Raw genomic sequence first — 16104 nt, 5'->3', positions numbered from 1 at the left:
TCTAGATTCAGTCTATTTGCAGTGGAAGAAACAAGCCACACCCTCTGTTTAATTTTGAAATATGTCACGATATTGAAGTAATGTCAGTCGCAACTTCTGGTTAATTCACAACTGCAGCATTTTATGCACTTGCACAGTAACTGATTGTTGTTTATTTTAAACTTTGTTAAATTCTGTCATTATTTACTCACTCTCATGTCATCTGTATGATTTTCACAAAAGAAGATATTTTGAAGATTGTTGGTAACCAAACAATGGCAGTACCAAATTGGGTATTCGCTTTACAAAAGAATATCAATTACACTCACAATTAATACACATGAATCACAAACTATATATAAAACCAAGCGGTACATTGGTTAATAGAACATCCCCACCAAAAAATACTAGAAAGCAGAGATGAATAAAAATCTTCTATCCGCAGTCTTATAGCTGTATTGATAGCCCGACTGCAGTAGGCTTCAACGGAATGTCCTTAGAGGCCTCAGACAGACCATTCTTCAAAATGTTAATGAAGGCTAATAACACACTGACTCTCTAAAGGGAACTTGTTCACATGAATAAACAAAACAAGTGGATGGGCTTGCGCACACAAAAGCCTTCCTGGTCCAGCCAGGGGGCTTTAAACCCTGGCATTGGCTCAGGCCTGGTGTTTTCTCTGTTTTCTGTGCCAAATTATATTGTAATTATTTGTTGGAGACGGTCATGACAGTGGGCTCGGGGGCGGGTGGGCTCTGCCGTGCAGTTGTGATGGTAACTCGCGTGTGCTTGGCCTTAAGAAGATGTTTACCAATGGAAAGAAAAGCTGGGCTCTCCAAGTCTCACTCTGGATCTCTTGAGAACGTCTCGAATGTCTTTTCTCTGTTAGGAGAGGAGCATTTGACCAAATTAGGTCTTAGTTTGTTAGCTTTGGTATCTTTTGTGGCTCTTATAGAAACGGATCTCTGTTCTGCACGATTAGGGAATGTTGTAATTTAGACCTCTCGGGACAGATTCTTTCCTTTCTTCTGGATACGCCAGCTAGCCATTACTGATGTGAGTGACAGGGGTGGGTATCAGAACTAAACGATTTGGGGGGTTCAAATGGGACTCCACTTTTTGATGTTTTGGGTTCCTGTATGCTAAATATACAAAAACAAAATAATAAAAAAATGCAAGTGAAAAAGTCATTTACTGTATGTTTTGTATTCGTTTTATTTTTACATATGTCACATAGTTATTGTGGTAATAAAATCAGTTATTGAGCAAAAACATAAAAATCTGTATTTTCCAGATTTGCAATTGTAATAAAAATGTTTTATATTTGAGTTGTTGGGTATGATTTCTTTTTTTTTCTACAAAAATTGTGAAAACCTTTAAGTATTTTAAATATTGTTTTAATTTGTGTTTTAGTAAAGTAGCCTGAACACGTCATCAGAAGAATGCAAGAACAAAACATTCCGTATTTAATATTCCACAAAAAACTGATTTGTACTATGCAAACACTGATGCTTTCAAAATGAAAATCCAGAAGCAGCCCAAAAGTAGTACCAGATGTACATCATTCCCGTTTGTCCATAGTAGAGACATGCCCAGAGGTGGCAGTAATGAGGCAGTCAGCTATGAGGGTCACCTTGATGGCATAGTTATTGTCACGGCTGTTGCCAGCGTGGTTCCTCTCCTCTCTGCCCTCTTCTGCTTTGAGCTGGCACAAATCAGCAGCACGTGACTGGGATTAGCCGACTGCCCACTACTGCCTGCTCTTTCTCACCCTGTGAGGCTAATGTGAGGGACCGCAGCAGATGTGGTGAGTTGCGCGGGCCGTAGCGCATTAAGCCGCTGCCCCGGGTCATGAATGTGTTGCGTATTAAATGTAATTTGGAGTTTAAATTAGTTGCAGGCTCAGTTTAAGAAGTCTCTGGGGGATTATAATAATAGTTTGGAATTAAAAGCTCAGAGAGCTGGTTGGCCCCAAGCACGACCTAACAGGAAGCATTGAAATGTACATTTTGTGACCATTCATAAATTGGTTGTGAACATTTTTTGAGTAGACTTGTGTAGTGGTCTATTTCATTTTTTCTTTAACCAGTGATATGTATAGAGTTGGAGTGTACTATATTGGAAAAAAAATCCTGCAATAAATAATGCGATATGTGATACCATAATGCTTATTGTTTTGTAAAATCAATTTAAATGATATGAAAATATTTTATATCAAAAAGTTATACACATTCTTTCTGGAATAGACAGCACATCTCTCTGTCCTTCTCTCTCTCTCTCTCTCTCTCTCTCTCTCTCTCTGTCTGTCCATTTTCTGTGCTATCTGTATCAACCTAAAACTTTGACTATTCCTAACCTTTTCAGGTATTATCATAATTTAGTTATTGCAAAGTATTGCGATATGCAAATGTGCAGACAGTGGGATGATCATTGGTTGATATATTTGTATTAATTATACATATGATACAGCTTATATACACCATTTTGCAAGATGTAAACAACGTTGGTCCAGAAGCATTTCATTTTTCAGTCTTTTTAACACTACACAAAGGTTTGCGCAAAATGCAACCAATAGAACATTTACTAACTGGATTGAAATGTTAAAGGAACATTTTTTTTAAGTAAATCAGGAAAACTAAAACAGGAAGTGCTTCTATTGTTTACGTCTTGGAAAATGGTCTGCCAATTGTGAAAATCTCAAAATAGCATTAGCATTTAGCTAATAAATTAGCAATTAGCTATAAACGTGTGTGGTTTGCTTGACATCAGAATCGCATCAAAAGATGAGTTAATACAATAAAATGTGTCTTTTGAGTAAGTATAATAGATTGTGTGTAGATGAAGTGGTAGTGTTGGAAATGGATGTGGGAGTGCTGTCTGGCACCTTTATCCTTCTGCAGAGACAGAAATGAGATCAGAGGGGATTGCATGATGAAACGCAGCCCCAAATAACACACTGCTGCTTAATTAGAAGGCTTTCAGGCCAGGGGGTCTCAGTACGTCTGCCTGCAGCAATATAAACCTCCCGAGAGAGACTAGGAGTCAGATGTATTGTCGGCTAATGTACGTTTTGGTGTCAACAAATCGGGGATCAAATGGCGCCCAAATGACATATTCTCACCCTGAAGTTTTTCTGTAGGGCCTGTATGTTTGAAATAATTCATGAACATATAGGCTGAAATTCCCCCAGCCATATAAGGTTATGACGGACACGAATAAAAGACTCCTCTTTTTCTCTTCCAACAGCGGGCTGTACGTTTGACGATGATGCGGACCCCAGCCTCTGCGAGTTCAGCCAAGGGGATGAGGATGATTTTGATTGGCAGCTGTACCGTGCCCATGCCTCGCCATACCCGTCCTCTGATCTCCTGCGCGGTAAGCTCACCGCCGTCGACCATTCTCATTCCACAGGTTTATTTCACACTGTGTCGCAAACCATTTCACACCGTGTGCCCGTCCAACCAGGATGCCCCCCGACTGGGCTCATCAGTGCAGAGGCTGAAATGACGGCCCCCAACACGGCATGCTCTCTTTTTGTCCTTGCTTTAGTCTTTTTTACATGTAGTTTTGTAAAATTTAAGCAAAGTTTCATACAGGTCAGAGGAAAATGTGCCGGTATTATTAATGATTAATCAAAGTTATGGACATTTTCTGACTACCTGTTTCTGAATATATAGATAGAAAATAGGGTAACCGAAGGGATATATTGATAAATGAAATTTTTAACACTTACTCACAATCATATCATCCAAACCTGTAGTGGGGTGGGCGATGGAATGCATACGTGTCTTTTGCATTTACGTTGCGTGCATTCGCATTTATAATGCGTCTGTATGATCGGCCAAAGTGTCCGTTCCGGCCCCAAACGATAGCTGCCCACCGGGAAAACGCCAGCTGGCCAGTCCGTCCCTGTCTTCCGATGTCTTATTTTGTCCAAGCCAAGCCTTGAACCGTGTTTAGACAGTTGCTGCTGCCTGTAATAAATCAGTCCTGACAATCAATGGGTGTTTCTTTGAAACGTAGCCCATCCCAAACGGGAAGCATCAGAAAGATGTACATGACCTGCTGGGAAGGGCCTTTTATTGATAGCCATTGTGAATCGAGATCAAAACAAGCAGAAGGAGACAATATGGTGGAGAACAGGTAATTGGACGCATGCATTGTAGGGACGTCAATGCAAGGAAAGATAGGACACAGATGAGACAGGTAAAAACTGGGTAAGGTTCTCAGCAAGGAGATAAAACACAGGGGAGCTGCACAGAAACACGGATCTCAGAAGAATGCGAGCCAAGCTCTACACAAGTCTGTATGGAAGGTCAAAGAGAAAATTGCAGAGGGGGACGGCTGTCTTTGAGGAGACAGATAGCACTACTTTTTTGGAGCGCTATGAGAATATAGGAACATATATGCATACACTCTCACTCCCCAAAACATACACTTTCATTGTCAATTTTATGTGTTTTAAAAAGGCTAGTTGTGGAAATCAAGAACACTTGTTTTTGGGGACACCAGTGGCCATTAAGTGAACTGCAACCAGCAACTACTGCTGCTTATGCACAAAACCCATAGAAATGCCTTGACCATCGGTGGCTGGTCGTAATTCACTAACACCATGCATACAGATCAGATCCTTTGGATTGAGTTTTTTACATAAACATTAGTCAACTTTCATAGACAAACAAAGAAGTTAGAAGAAGGATATTTTATTGTAAATTTCATTACAAGCTGTTCACATATTGGCAATTAAAAATATAAATGAATACATGAAAAATCTTACATATACACCCTTTAAAGTGATAGTTCACCCAAAAATGAATTGACAGTTCATAGCAAACCTTTATGACTTACTTTCTTTTTCAGAACACAAAAGAAGATATTTTGAAGAATGTTTGTAACTGAACAATGGCGGTACCCATTCACTTGCATTGGTTTTGTGTCCATACAATAGAAGTCAATAGGTACCGCTGTTGTTCGATGACTAACATTCTTCAAAATATCTTCTTTTGTGTTTTGCAGAAGAAAATAAGTCATAGAGGTTTGAAATGACAAGAATGATGACAGAATTTTGATTTTTGGGTGAACTATCCCTTTAATGGCATGACAAATTTGATTACCGGGAAGTATAAGGAACATTTTTAAGTATAAAATATTTTATAATATATATTTTAAAATATTTAAAAAGTAATAAATCAGAAGGACCTTGAAGCTAAAATGAAATCCAGAGCAAGTGCAGCGTAAATAAAATGACAATCAAGAGATCATCTCATTGTAAATGTATGAATGAGTCATTAGAAGTATTAAGTAGGATGGAATCCTCCACAGTACATCATAATCAGCATTTTAATCACATGCAGAACCTAGACAGTTTACCCGCAGTCTCAGGCGCTGTGCAGTCATTAATACATCTCCCTCTGGCTTTAATTAAAGCTGACTGTCTGTCGTGTGACATTCACGTTGCTCTGAGACCAACAGTTGAGTCTAGGCATGCAAAGTTTAAATAGGCGAGAATGATGTCACACCTCGAAAACACAGTGGGGAACTATTTAAATGTTGAATGTAAACACATTGTCATCACACTGTCTTTATCTATATATAGCTATCTGTCTATATATCTGTCCATCTGTTTGTGTGTGTGTCAGAAACCTTCAAATCCTTGACCTCTTGGCAATAAGACTTTTTTCAAAACTAGTACCTTTCCTTGCGAAAGATTTTGATCATCATAGCATGGGGTGCATTGTTATTGGGGAAACTAGGTCAGGACCTGCCACGCTTGGTGTGCCGAGTGGTTAAACGGCTCCGTTCATGTTGTTTCTGGGTTGATGTGCGCTGCAAACATTGTGCTCACACATCCTAAACTGGGCCAGCTGTTGTTTGCGCAGACTTGCATATTGCACCAATCCTGTCACTGTCCTCCACCTTAAAGGTGCTGTGTGTAATTTTTTGGAGGATCTATTGATAGAAATGCAATATAATATACATAACTATGTCTTCAGATGTGTATAAAGAGCTTACATAAAATTAAAATTTTTCAAAAATCATGTTTTTTTTACTGTGCGTTCCAATTAATATCAAACAAACTGCAGTTGGTTGGTTTTGATTTAAGCCATAATAACTAAAGAAATGCAGCTAACTAACACAATAAAACGCAACAAAAGCATGATAACATAATAAAACACATGTTTTTTGAAAATTCCTAAAAATGGAGTTATCTTGTTTTGGAACCAAACTCTTCATTTGTATCTTGATTGCTGGAGACAAACGAAGATTTGCTATCTGAGCAGGTGTCGAATATATACATATGCATTATAGAGAAGAAAAATGTAGGTGTTGTGGATAAAGTTATGAAAGTAAGTTGTTAGCAAATGTGTCAGTTACAGTGACAGATGTTTTCTTTCGATGTTGTTTGTTTGAAATTACTTTTGCAAGGATTATACATAGTTAGCCTTAAAGCAATGTTTCTGAAATGTTTTTGCATCAGAACACAGATTTTACATTCAATGTAAAGTGGTGCCCAAGTCACACATCCTTGGTCAAATTTTAACGTCAGCATCAAAAGATACAGCTCTTTTAAGAGTTTACAACAATTACATGTCTAGGTTCGATTTATCTTGCCGTCTGGAGCCCGAAACCGACCTGTGACCCATTTTTAGGTTGTGATTCCCCAGCTCTCAGAACCAAGTACAGTAATATACACTTCATAATAAAGTTACCAGCCAGCTGGTGTGTAACTTCACAGCCAGTTGTCAAATTGTACAGTCGAGACACAATTTTGAGGTCTGACAGCGTGAACATTCATTTGCAAGGTAATTATTTCTTTATCGTATTGTTTGCTTGAAATAAACCGCACTACGCCTGGGCGTGTTCGTGCTTCGAGGTGAAATACGCACATTTGAATTCATTGGTTCGGTTATGGCGCAGGAAGTGTGCAGCGCTTGGTCCTAATTGATCCCTTCTCACCATAATCCAGACATCTGGGTCTGACACAGATCCGCGGTAATCTTCTCACAGGAACTCGGTTCCCACAGATATTAGTGCTAAAGCCAGGCAATTCTCTGGGTCCGTTGTATCTTATTATGTCCCTCCTTAGTCACAGAAGCACAGAGGCACGCGGCGCAGATCTGAGACCTGTAGGTCTTTATTACCAGCTGCCCTTCACCTTTCTCAAACAGCAGGCTTGTGTCCCATCTGCACATTATCCACACTCTGATGCCCAGGCCTTATTCATCACCAACATGAGAGACCACAGGGGCGCCTGACAGTGGAAGTTGGTGGGGAGACACATCTGGTGGAGTTGTAGGGTCATTATCGGACCTGGCTGTCTTCCCTGAATGATCTAATAAAGTTTCCTGCCGCCTGGCGCCGCTTGCCTCGATGCTCCGTCTCTCAATCACAGACTCTGCTCTGGCACTCGACGCGTACGTATGGAGTTTTTGCACTGAAACTATTTGGAAACGGACAGAATGCCCATGTTCTGGGCTTATTTGTTTATGAGTAGGTTTGCGTAGAATGAGTGTTTATCTCACTACGGTGTCATTGCACCATCATCATGTTGAGGTCAAAAACCTTCCCTCTTAAAGGGATAATTCACCCCAAAATGAAAGTTCTCTCTTCATATCACCTTCATGTCATTCAAAACTTGTATATGTCGCTTGCTTCTGTGGAGCACAAAAGAAGATATTTTGAGAAATAGTATAGTGGTTTTGTGTCCGTGCAATGGAAGTCAACGGGGGAAAATGTTGTTAGGTTACTAACGTTCTTCGAAATATCATCTTTTGTTTTCTACAGAAGAAAAAAGTCAAATACAGGTTTGGAATGACATGAGGTCGAGCAAATTTTTATTTTTGGGTGAACTATCCCTTTAAGCTCATTTTCTTAGAAGTCAAGAATCAACAGTTTTCATTTTTTGGTGAACTATCCGTTTAACTCAACGACCAGGGCTGCCAATTCATGAAAAATGATCTGCGTTATATGCCGATTTATTAATCAAATGAATTGCAAAGGCTTTTTTAATATCTGCTGATAAAAGCCCCTCAAATACATCTTTCGAAATAATTTAATTATTGCGACAGACAAGTAATTGATTAGACGTCTTTCGAAAACAATTTAATTTGTATTTCCGTATCATTACACACATGCCTATCAATGGCCTAGATTGCATTTTACAATCAGCTTAGAAAGTGTTCTCTTTCGTGCCCGTCTGTTTTTTGTGTAGTTGTCTGTGTAAACATGCGCTTTATTGATGTTTTGGTCTTTGCGGTTACGTTGCATCCCACTTTTTTGTGCACTGTTCTTTAAGCCGCACTTTATTCTGGGTGTTCATAAATATCGCTTCCTGCTCATTACAGGCGCATTACAAAGACCAATGCAAATAAATGGATATAGGCACCCCGACAATAATGAATTGTCCATTTTAACACATTTTAGAAGCACATTGCATGTGACAAAATGCCAGCTGCATTATAAAATTCCTCATGGAGTGGAAAGCGGAACATTTTCAGAACACCCAAGTTCTGTTGCAGACAGAAATGGGCTAAAAGTGTGTTATTCTGCAGGTATATGAAGCCTCATGTGAGGCACAATCTCAGCAGCAGCACTCGACCCGGCGCAGACAATTGATTAATCACGCCTCTCTCGCATTTAATTTTTCAGAAACTTTCAGATTAATGCAATGATTCACTGCTTCTCTTTGAACTTTCGTCTGATTTTAGAGGCGTTCGTCTTTTTTAAGCGTCTCGAGTTATTCATTTAGCACCCCGTAATAGAATCAGCTCACGACAAAGGTCCCAAACAAAGACCTTACCATCCGTTTGATTGAAATTCCTCCATCAAAGTGTGCATGAGATCAAAGCTCGATGAGTATGGCAGCAGACCTAACACAGCTTTATATTTGACCACTGAAGGCACAATGGAGAATCGCAAAGTTAATTGCAAAGTTTATGTGTGATGATAGCGAGATATCAAATGTATTTTATTAATCTAAACACACAAACTTGTGTGTCATCTCACTATTTGTAAAGCTTTTCATGCTTTGGTAGCGCTAAATCCAGGTGAAAAGTTTGATGATTATTATTTATGAACTTGGGATTTACCTCACAGTTAAGTGTACAAAGAGTGCATTAGAAATCTGTCATGCTTGTCCTGGCAGAGATTTGGAGCGTGTGTGCAAATGTTTAAGCACTCGAGTAAGATGGAAGGTGAAAAGAGGAAGTGAATTACTATATCAATCTTAACAAGCTGCACTAAATTAAATTGTATCAGAAGACAGATATCATAAACACTGACACTAGACCGCTTCTCATTCAAGAGAGTTCATATTTACAAAATGTGCACAATAAATAAGTAGCAAGATGCATTTTCACATCAACTGAAAGCTATAATAAAACACAATATATGTCTCTGTGGTACGAAGCTGTTTATTTAGGAGACATTAATGTCAAATGAGGTGATGTTAAGGATTTAAAGGCTCCCTGTGGAGAACCATAAAATGAACGTTGTTATTGTAGATCATATTATGCCTTTACAATTAGGCAGCTTAATGCTCAAAATTCTGATTTCCAAATGTCTGTTGGAGTAAATAAACGTTTAACTATACCAAATTTGATATATAAAGGAAAGAAAGGATTTAAAATTCAGTGTGTGACTTGATTGACAGATTGAAGCTTTTACTTTGAGGGTCCCTCCCTCCAGCAGCATTTAAACCTAATTTAGATCATCACAATATAAACAAATTGTCTATCATTTGTCTAATTAGAAAGCTATATAGCAAAAAGAAATCGAGCATCAAGGGTGATGTATGTACATGCTGAAATGTAATTCACAGCTGGGGTTTGATTAAACAATGACGTGATTTAATGACACTTAACAGTGAAGATTTAATTACACTTAATTGTGTTTACTTTACGAATGAGGGCATATATTGTTCATAAGTAAAATAAGTTCACACTTAGATTTTTAGAGTACGGTAAACTTACTTTACAGTAACGTTTGTTTTATAGATATAAGTATATAATATAAATACTTTCTATATATATAGATATATAAGTGAAAATTATATGGTTGTTTTATGGTAGTTTTATATTGTGAATTTATATTGTAAATATTGTGAATATGTATTTGTATTTATATTGTGAATTAGGTTTTATTTTTATATTTTTAACAATATTTTATGTGCTTCTGTCATTTTATTAGTTGCTATATAAGTTGAATTTATTTTAGTTGTAGATTTGGATGATCTATTGATAGAAATGCAATATAATATAACTGCAATATAATAAAACACAACTATGTCTTGAGAGGTGTATAAAGACCTTACATGATGAAGCGTTATGTTTTTATTACCTTAGAATGAGCTATTTCTATCTACATATACTGCGGGTCCCCTTACATGTAATTTGCCATGTTGTTTCTACAGTAGCCCTAAAGGGACAAACTTCTCTACAAGAGCCTGTTTCGTAAATTTGTTATCTCCTTCAGCAAATAAGTGAAAACATGCCGCTATCTTAGTGCTGTGTCAGCCACCGTAGTGCTTCGAAAGGGAGGGGTGGAGTGAGCCGTTGGTTGCAATTCCATACACTGGACCTTTAAATAATACATAATTTTAGTGTCTCATCATTATAAACTTTATTATTTTAGTTTAGTTTATAAAATAATATTTAGTTCAAGCATTTGTTTGATTTCACTAAAAAACAGTGTGCAAAACTAAAAAACTAGTTTTAGTTAACTATAATAACTTGCTATCAACTAGTGGTTTTGTGCGGTTATATTGTAAGGTCTTATATTATAAGATTTTGTAAGGTCTTATAGGATTTTTCTCATATCTAGTTGTCAATTTTGCAAACATGTTGTGCATATCCATAGTTTGTTGCTGCCTATAGTCCCTGTCAAATTATAAGTGAACGTTAAGAATGTTTTTCCTCTCGAATATGATAAAAACAGGTATTTTTGATTAAATTTTTCTTAGTTTGAAGTTAAAACAGAAATCACCCATGGGGACTTGACATTAAGAAATGAGATTATAGCTGCGTGTACTATGCTAATGTTAGCCCCCCCAACAGCGTTCTTGTAATTAACATTATTTTGTGGCTAGCGTGCAAGACCTTTCAGAGCAAAGAAGTCTGATAGTTGAGATTGAACAGCGTGTGTGTACGTCCATACACTCTTCAAACAGCTTGTGGTGCTGGTCACCTTGACACAGGTAATTGCGACTACGGCGTCTTAAAGATGGTTCACACAATCAAAAGACTGCTTTCAGCGATGTTAAGGTGACAAAGATGGTATAATGCGTACAATGGTTCAGGCCCAGTGCTGTGTTTTATCCGCAGGCGTAATGGATGCTAATGTTTATGTTGTCACGCTTGCTTAGCTGTTGTGCTAAACAACAGGGGGCTTTGGGAAAACCCCCTTGATGGTGCCTGTGCCACTTTTTTTTCACCTGCTCTCATTTTCTGTGTCACTGACATGGAGCCAGCGATGTTGAAAATGGTCTTTCTCAGAGCTGCACTTAAAGCCATTATAGATGTGGTATTAGATGAGCACTGTGAAAATCGTAATCCACATAAAGGTCTGCCTACGTCTTTCCAGGCTAATTTCAACCTAGCCTCACAGCACGACATGAATTAGCCTGTGACATGACAGACAGACACACTGCGTGAACTAATGCAAGACGTTCATTATCTAATGTGGAATATACATCGATTATGCTTTTATAATTTAGGTTCCACATAGCAACACGTTGAAATTGTAATCTCAGAATTAACTGCTTGAAAATTATTTTTTTACTAAAAGGTCTATCTAAAAATCTTACGTCATTTACTCATGCAGTTGTATGACTTCTATTGAATACAAAAGGAGATTAAGTTGATGTCCAGACTATAAAAGTGGATGGGGACCTGGAGCCATCAGTCTCCAAAAGGACAAAAGGAACCATAAAAGTAATCCTTCCTACGGAGCAACTATTTTCCAAACGTTTCGAGGTTGTGTTGATAGCTTTGTGCAAGGAAAAGCCTGAAATTGAAGTTATTAAATAAGACGTTTTCCCGGACGTTTCTCTTTGACACCTGGGTCACCATTCATTTTCACTGTTCAGCAAAGAGCATCTTGGACACACTGCTATAAATCGACCCTTTTGCATCGCATTTAAAAAGAAGGAATGCTTTCGTAAAGACGTAAACAACAACACAATGTTTACTGTTCGTTTAACTTCATAGCAAAATCGTTTTATGAAACGCACACCTGCCGGCCGTGAGTGCCTGCACTTATGCTGTGACATTCTATAACTTGACCCAAGCACGAACTTGGAGAATTTATTTGGATTTACACTGATTCAAAGGACGCCAGACCTCCATAAATGGTCTGGGTTTCTTTTTGCTGCAGGTGAAGAGTGGGGCATATATTAGGAGATTTGCTGACTTGGCATCATTTCAGCTGTAGAAATGCTGGTGTTTTACTGCCGGGAGGCTGGGTTTTAATCAGGGCTTTAGAAAAGTGCCCTGGGGGATGCTGGAACCATCCGTGGTTGGCGTAGCCGCTGCCTAATGCGTTCAGAGTCGAAGGCATCAGTAAATTCAGTGTCCTCATCCTCATTCATCCGCTGACGACGGCATTAGGCCTGAAGGCAATGCATGTAGTGCATGAACACATCGTCCTTTATCGCAGTATATGGGGTGGAGTTTGGAAAATCGCCTTTTTATAATCGAGATATTTTAAGCTCAATTTTGTTTGGACGTCGTTCAAAGAAATAAACTTGAGAATGTGCAGAAACGTCTGCCTGACAGTTGTGTGGGTGCGATAAATGATGCGTCACGCCTGCTTACCTGCCTTTAAAGGAATAGTTCACCCAAAAATGAAAATGTTGTCATCATTTTCTCACCCCCTTTTCATTTTAAACCTGTATGACTTTCTTTCTTCTGCAGAACACAAAAGAAGATGTTTTAAAGAATGTCGGTAACCGAACAATGGCGGTACCCATTCCCGTGCATTGGTACTGTGTCTGTACAATAAAACTGAATAGATGCCATCGCTGTTCGGTTACCGACATTCTTCAGAATATCTTATTGTGTTCTGCAGCGAGGGCGAGTAAGCGATGATAGAATTTTCATTTTTTGGTGAACTATCCCTTTAAGCATCCCTTTAATCAGTGGATGAGGACTGCTGGGTGAACATTAAATGATCTAATTAATATTCATGAGCCATGTGTATAAGTTTTACAATGTGTGCACTGCATTTTGCACACATGAGCACACACACGCACGCACGTGACGTGACAAGGGATAGTTCATCCAAAAATAAAAATCCTGGCATCAATTATTCATCCTCATGTCGTTTTAATTTTGGGGTGCACTATCCTTTTAAGAATCATGCGTGTCAAGATTTAGTTCAACCATAAAATCTGCGTTGTTATAGATATTATAAAAAAGAAGTTCTAGAGCCCATAAAAAACTAGTAATTAGCTCTCAAGGTATCCGCAAGCCCCGTGCCTGGTTACAAACATCATCGTTCCCTCAGCTCCCTTAAAAGTTGTTTGTGCGTCTAAGCTCCCCTTTGGTGACAACAACAACATTGAGAGGAAATAACTCAAATGACGGTCGGTTGGTTATTTCTGTCTCCCGAGACGGAATTCGAGATAAAAAGTAAGACTTCCAAGTCAGAAATGCTGGTTAGCTCGTACTGGAACTCTCGCAGTCGAAGTCTTTCATCGTTTGGCACGCTCTCTTTTTCTCTTGTTCGTCTTCGCTGTTCTTCTCAGGTGCGGTCTATTTCGGGAGGAATTACCATGAGAACGGGCATCGCTCGAGACCGGGGCTGTCATTGTTATTGATATGCCGACGTGACCGCTGGGCGGAGCTATTTGCATATAATCACTTTAACTGATATGATAATGAATGTGGTGGGTCTGATGCAAGCAAAAAGGCTCTCTGAAGACGGATGGCTATTTGAATTGTACTCAATAAGCAATATATTATCCAAGGCACAGAGAGAGAGAGAGAGAGAGAGAGAGAGAGAGAGGAGAGAGAGAGAGAGAGAGAGAGAGAGAGAGTCCTCCCCCTGCACACCTGGATGGATTTAACAAAGGTTATGTAAGCAGCCCTCTCGGTGTTTGTACACGTTGTCTCGTAACCTTAATTGCTTGGCCTTGTTCTCTGAGATCTCTCTTGAGCGAGTTGTGTCTCTTGTCCTTGTAACCATCTGGAGTTTGTTTTTTATTTACGGGGCAGGTAAACGCTCTCACAACTGCTGTTGCGCAGGGGTAGGAAGGGAAGGGCTGTTATTTCTTAATTTAGAGTGGCTTTCAGAAAGCCTGAAATGTTTGTTTAAGCACTCGCGCATGAAGACTAGTGCTAATGAAGGTGCTTACTCGTAAATCAGAGATAATTAGGCGCAGTTTGTAAGTCTTTGGTGTAGCTATCCCGTAGAACGGAACCTAAAAATGGCTGGCCTGCTTTTTAAACACCCAAACTTGTAAAATGCTATAATGCAACCACAGTCCCTTTTTTTCAGATTTTTTGAATTCATTATTATGAACCTAGTACGTTCTTCCAAGAATTAACATTTTGGCTTCATTTAATCACCCTCGTGTCATCCAAACCAAATAACTCTTCTATGCAGCACAAAAGGAGACTAGATGCAATTACAGTGAATTGAGATTGAGCCTGTTAAGCTTTAAAATTCTGGCAGGATGCGAAAAGAAAGATGTGCCACAGGATACAGTAAGAGAAATTTTAGGGAACATTAATATAAAGAGGCACGATGTTTCTGATGCAAACGGTTGCTCCTGCTGTTTGTGTAATTGACTTTCTCTCCTCCACCTTCCACCAGTAAAAGCACTCAGTAGTCAGTCAGCATCTTCTCTCAGTGCCCTCATTCTCCAAAACAACACAGACATGCTGCTATCATATGAGCAGAGACAGAAGCACAACCACCTGCAATTAACCCGAGAGAGAGAGAGAGAGTGTGAATTAGAATGAGAGAGAGAGAGAGAATTAGAATGAGAGAGAGAGAGACTTGAATGAACTAAATGGAGTGAGATGTAAACCTAGGTACTTTCCATGAATACGATATGCTCACAGTTTTTTTTTTCAAGTTAGAGATGCACCAATGTTTTTGATTGGGTGTTTTTATTGGGTGAGGTAATAAACATATTCAGTCTTTTTGGCTTCACCCATATCAGAGTTCTTGTGATATTTAGTTGATTGTAAACTAAATGCATTCTTAGCTAACAGATTTATCTATTATTAGCCATTGTATCGATCGATTTTTCTTTTATGCCAAAAATCAGTAGGATATTAAGTAAAGATCGTGTTTAGGGATGCACGATACCATTTTTTAAAGACCGAGTACGAGTACCGATATTTTTTTCTGGTACTCGCCGATACCTATAACCGATGCCTGTATAATGTACAATTATGTCAATAAACCAGTATCTTACTGGTATATTTTCTTTTTTTCTTTTGTTTTTAGGTCTACTTAAATTTAAGTACTATTTTTTAATTAAGTTTATTTTTTATGATAAGTAGCACAATTTTACTAGCACATTTACTTCAGAATTATAAAAAATTCAAGGGGGTGTGTATTATAACTTGTTCGAGTCAACCGGACTTTTATTTTGACGGGACGCCTTAAAGAGCGTTTGTTTAAGTAAACCGGACTTTTATTTTGACGGATCGCCCCAAATGGTGTTTGTTTATGTGTTAAGGTCTTTGCACATACAGTCCGAAATTTTCGTATGCCTTTTTTCGTATTTGGCTCTCGTTTGTACGATGTCTCTGAATTGTTAAAAAAGGCCACTCAAAATGCTTGACGGATGTGAAAAACGCAGAAAATCAAACCCGGTCCGAATTTTTTTATGACGGACGAAAATATCGACACAACGTGAGGTCGTATTTATTTTTAAGCGTGCAGAAATTTCCGACGAAAATTCTGTTTTCATGCCTGGATTCCTCAATTCCGTACGTGTTTTCCGCATTGCGGAAATCATAGGGTTCTATGTCACGTGAGGTATCGGTCTTTGGTATCGGTGTGTCATGACGAGTACGAGTACATGAGCTTGGTATCTGGCCGATACCGATACTGGTATCGGAGCATCCCTAGTTCCATGAATATATGTAGTACATTTCTTTTGTAAATTTA

The 16104-nt window shown here is 38.7% G+C and overlaps 1 protein-coding gene across 9 annotated transcripts in view; it reads left to right on the top strand.

Annotated features, from left to right (window-relative positions):
- The window catches only part of ptprub (protein tyrosine phosphatase receptor type Ub), a 187318-nt gene that overhangs the window by 52930 nt on the left and 118284 nt on the right, over positions 1–16104 (top strand). For all 9 annotated transcript variants that reach the window (XM_057339351.1, XM_057339348.1, XM_057339343.1 and 6 more), the window contains exon 2: positions 3226–3354. In XM_057339351.1, the coding sequence (XP_057195334.1) occupies positions 3226–3354 (129 nt within the window). The remainder of the gene's footprint in view (positions 1–3225; positions 3355–16104) is intronic.

The sequence above is a fragment of the Triplophysa rosa genome, linkage group LG8, assembly GCF_024868665.1.
Source record: "Triplophysa rosa linkage group LG8, Trosa_1v2, whole genome shotgun sequence".
Lineage (NCBI taxonomy): Eukaryota > Metazoa > Chordata > Actinopteri > Cypriniformes > Nemacheilidae > Triplophysa > Triplophysa rosa.
This window is presented reverse-complemented; position numbering and strand designations above follow the sequence as displayed.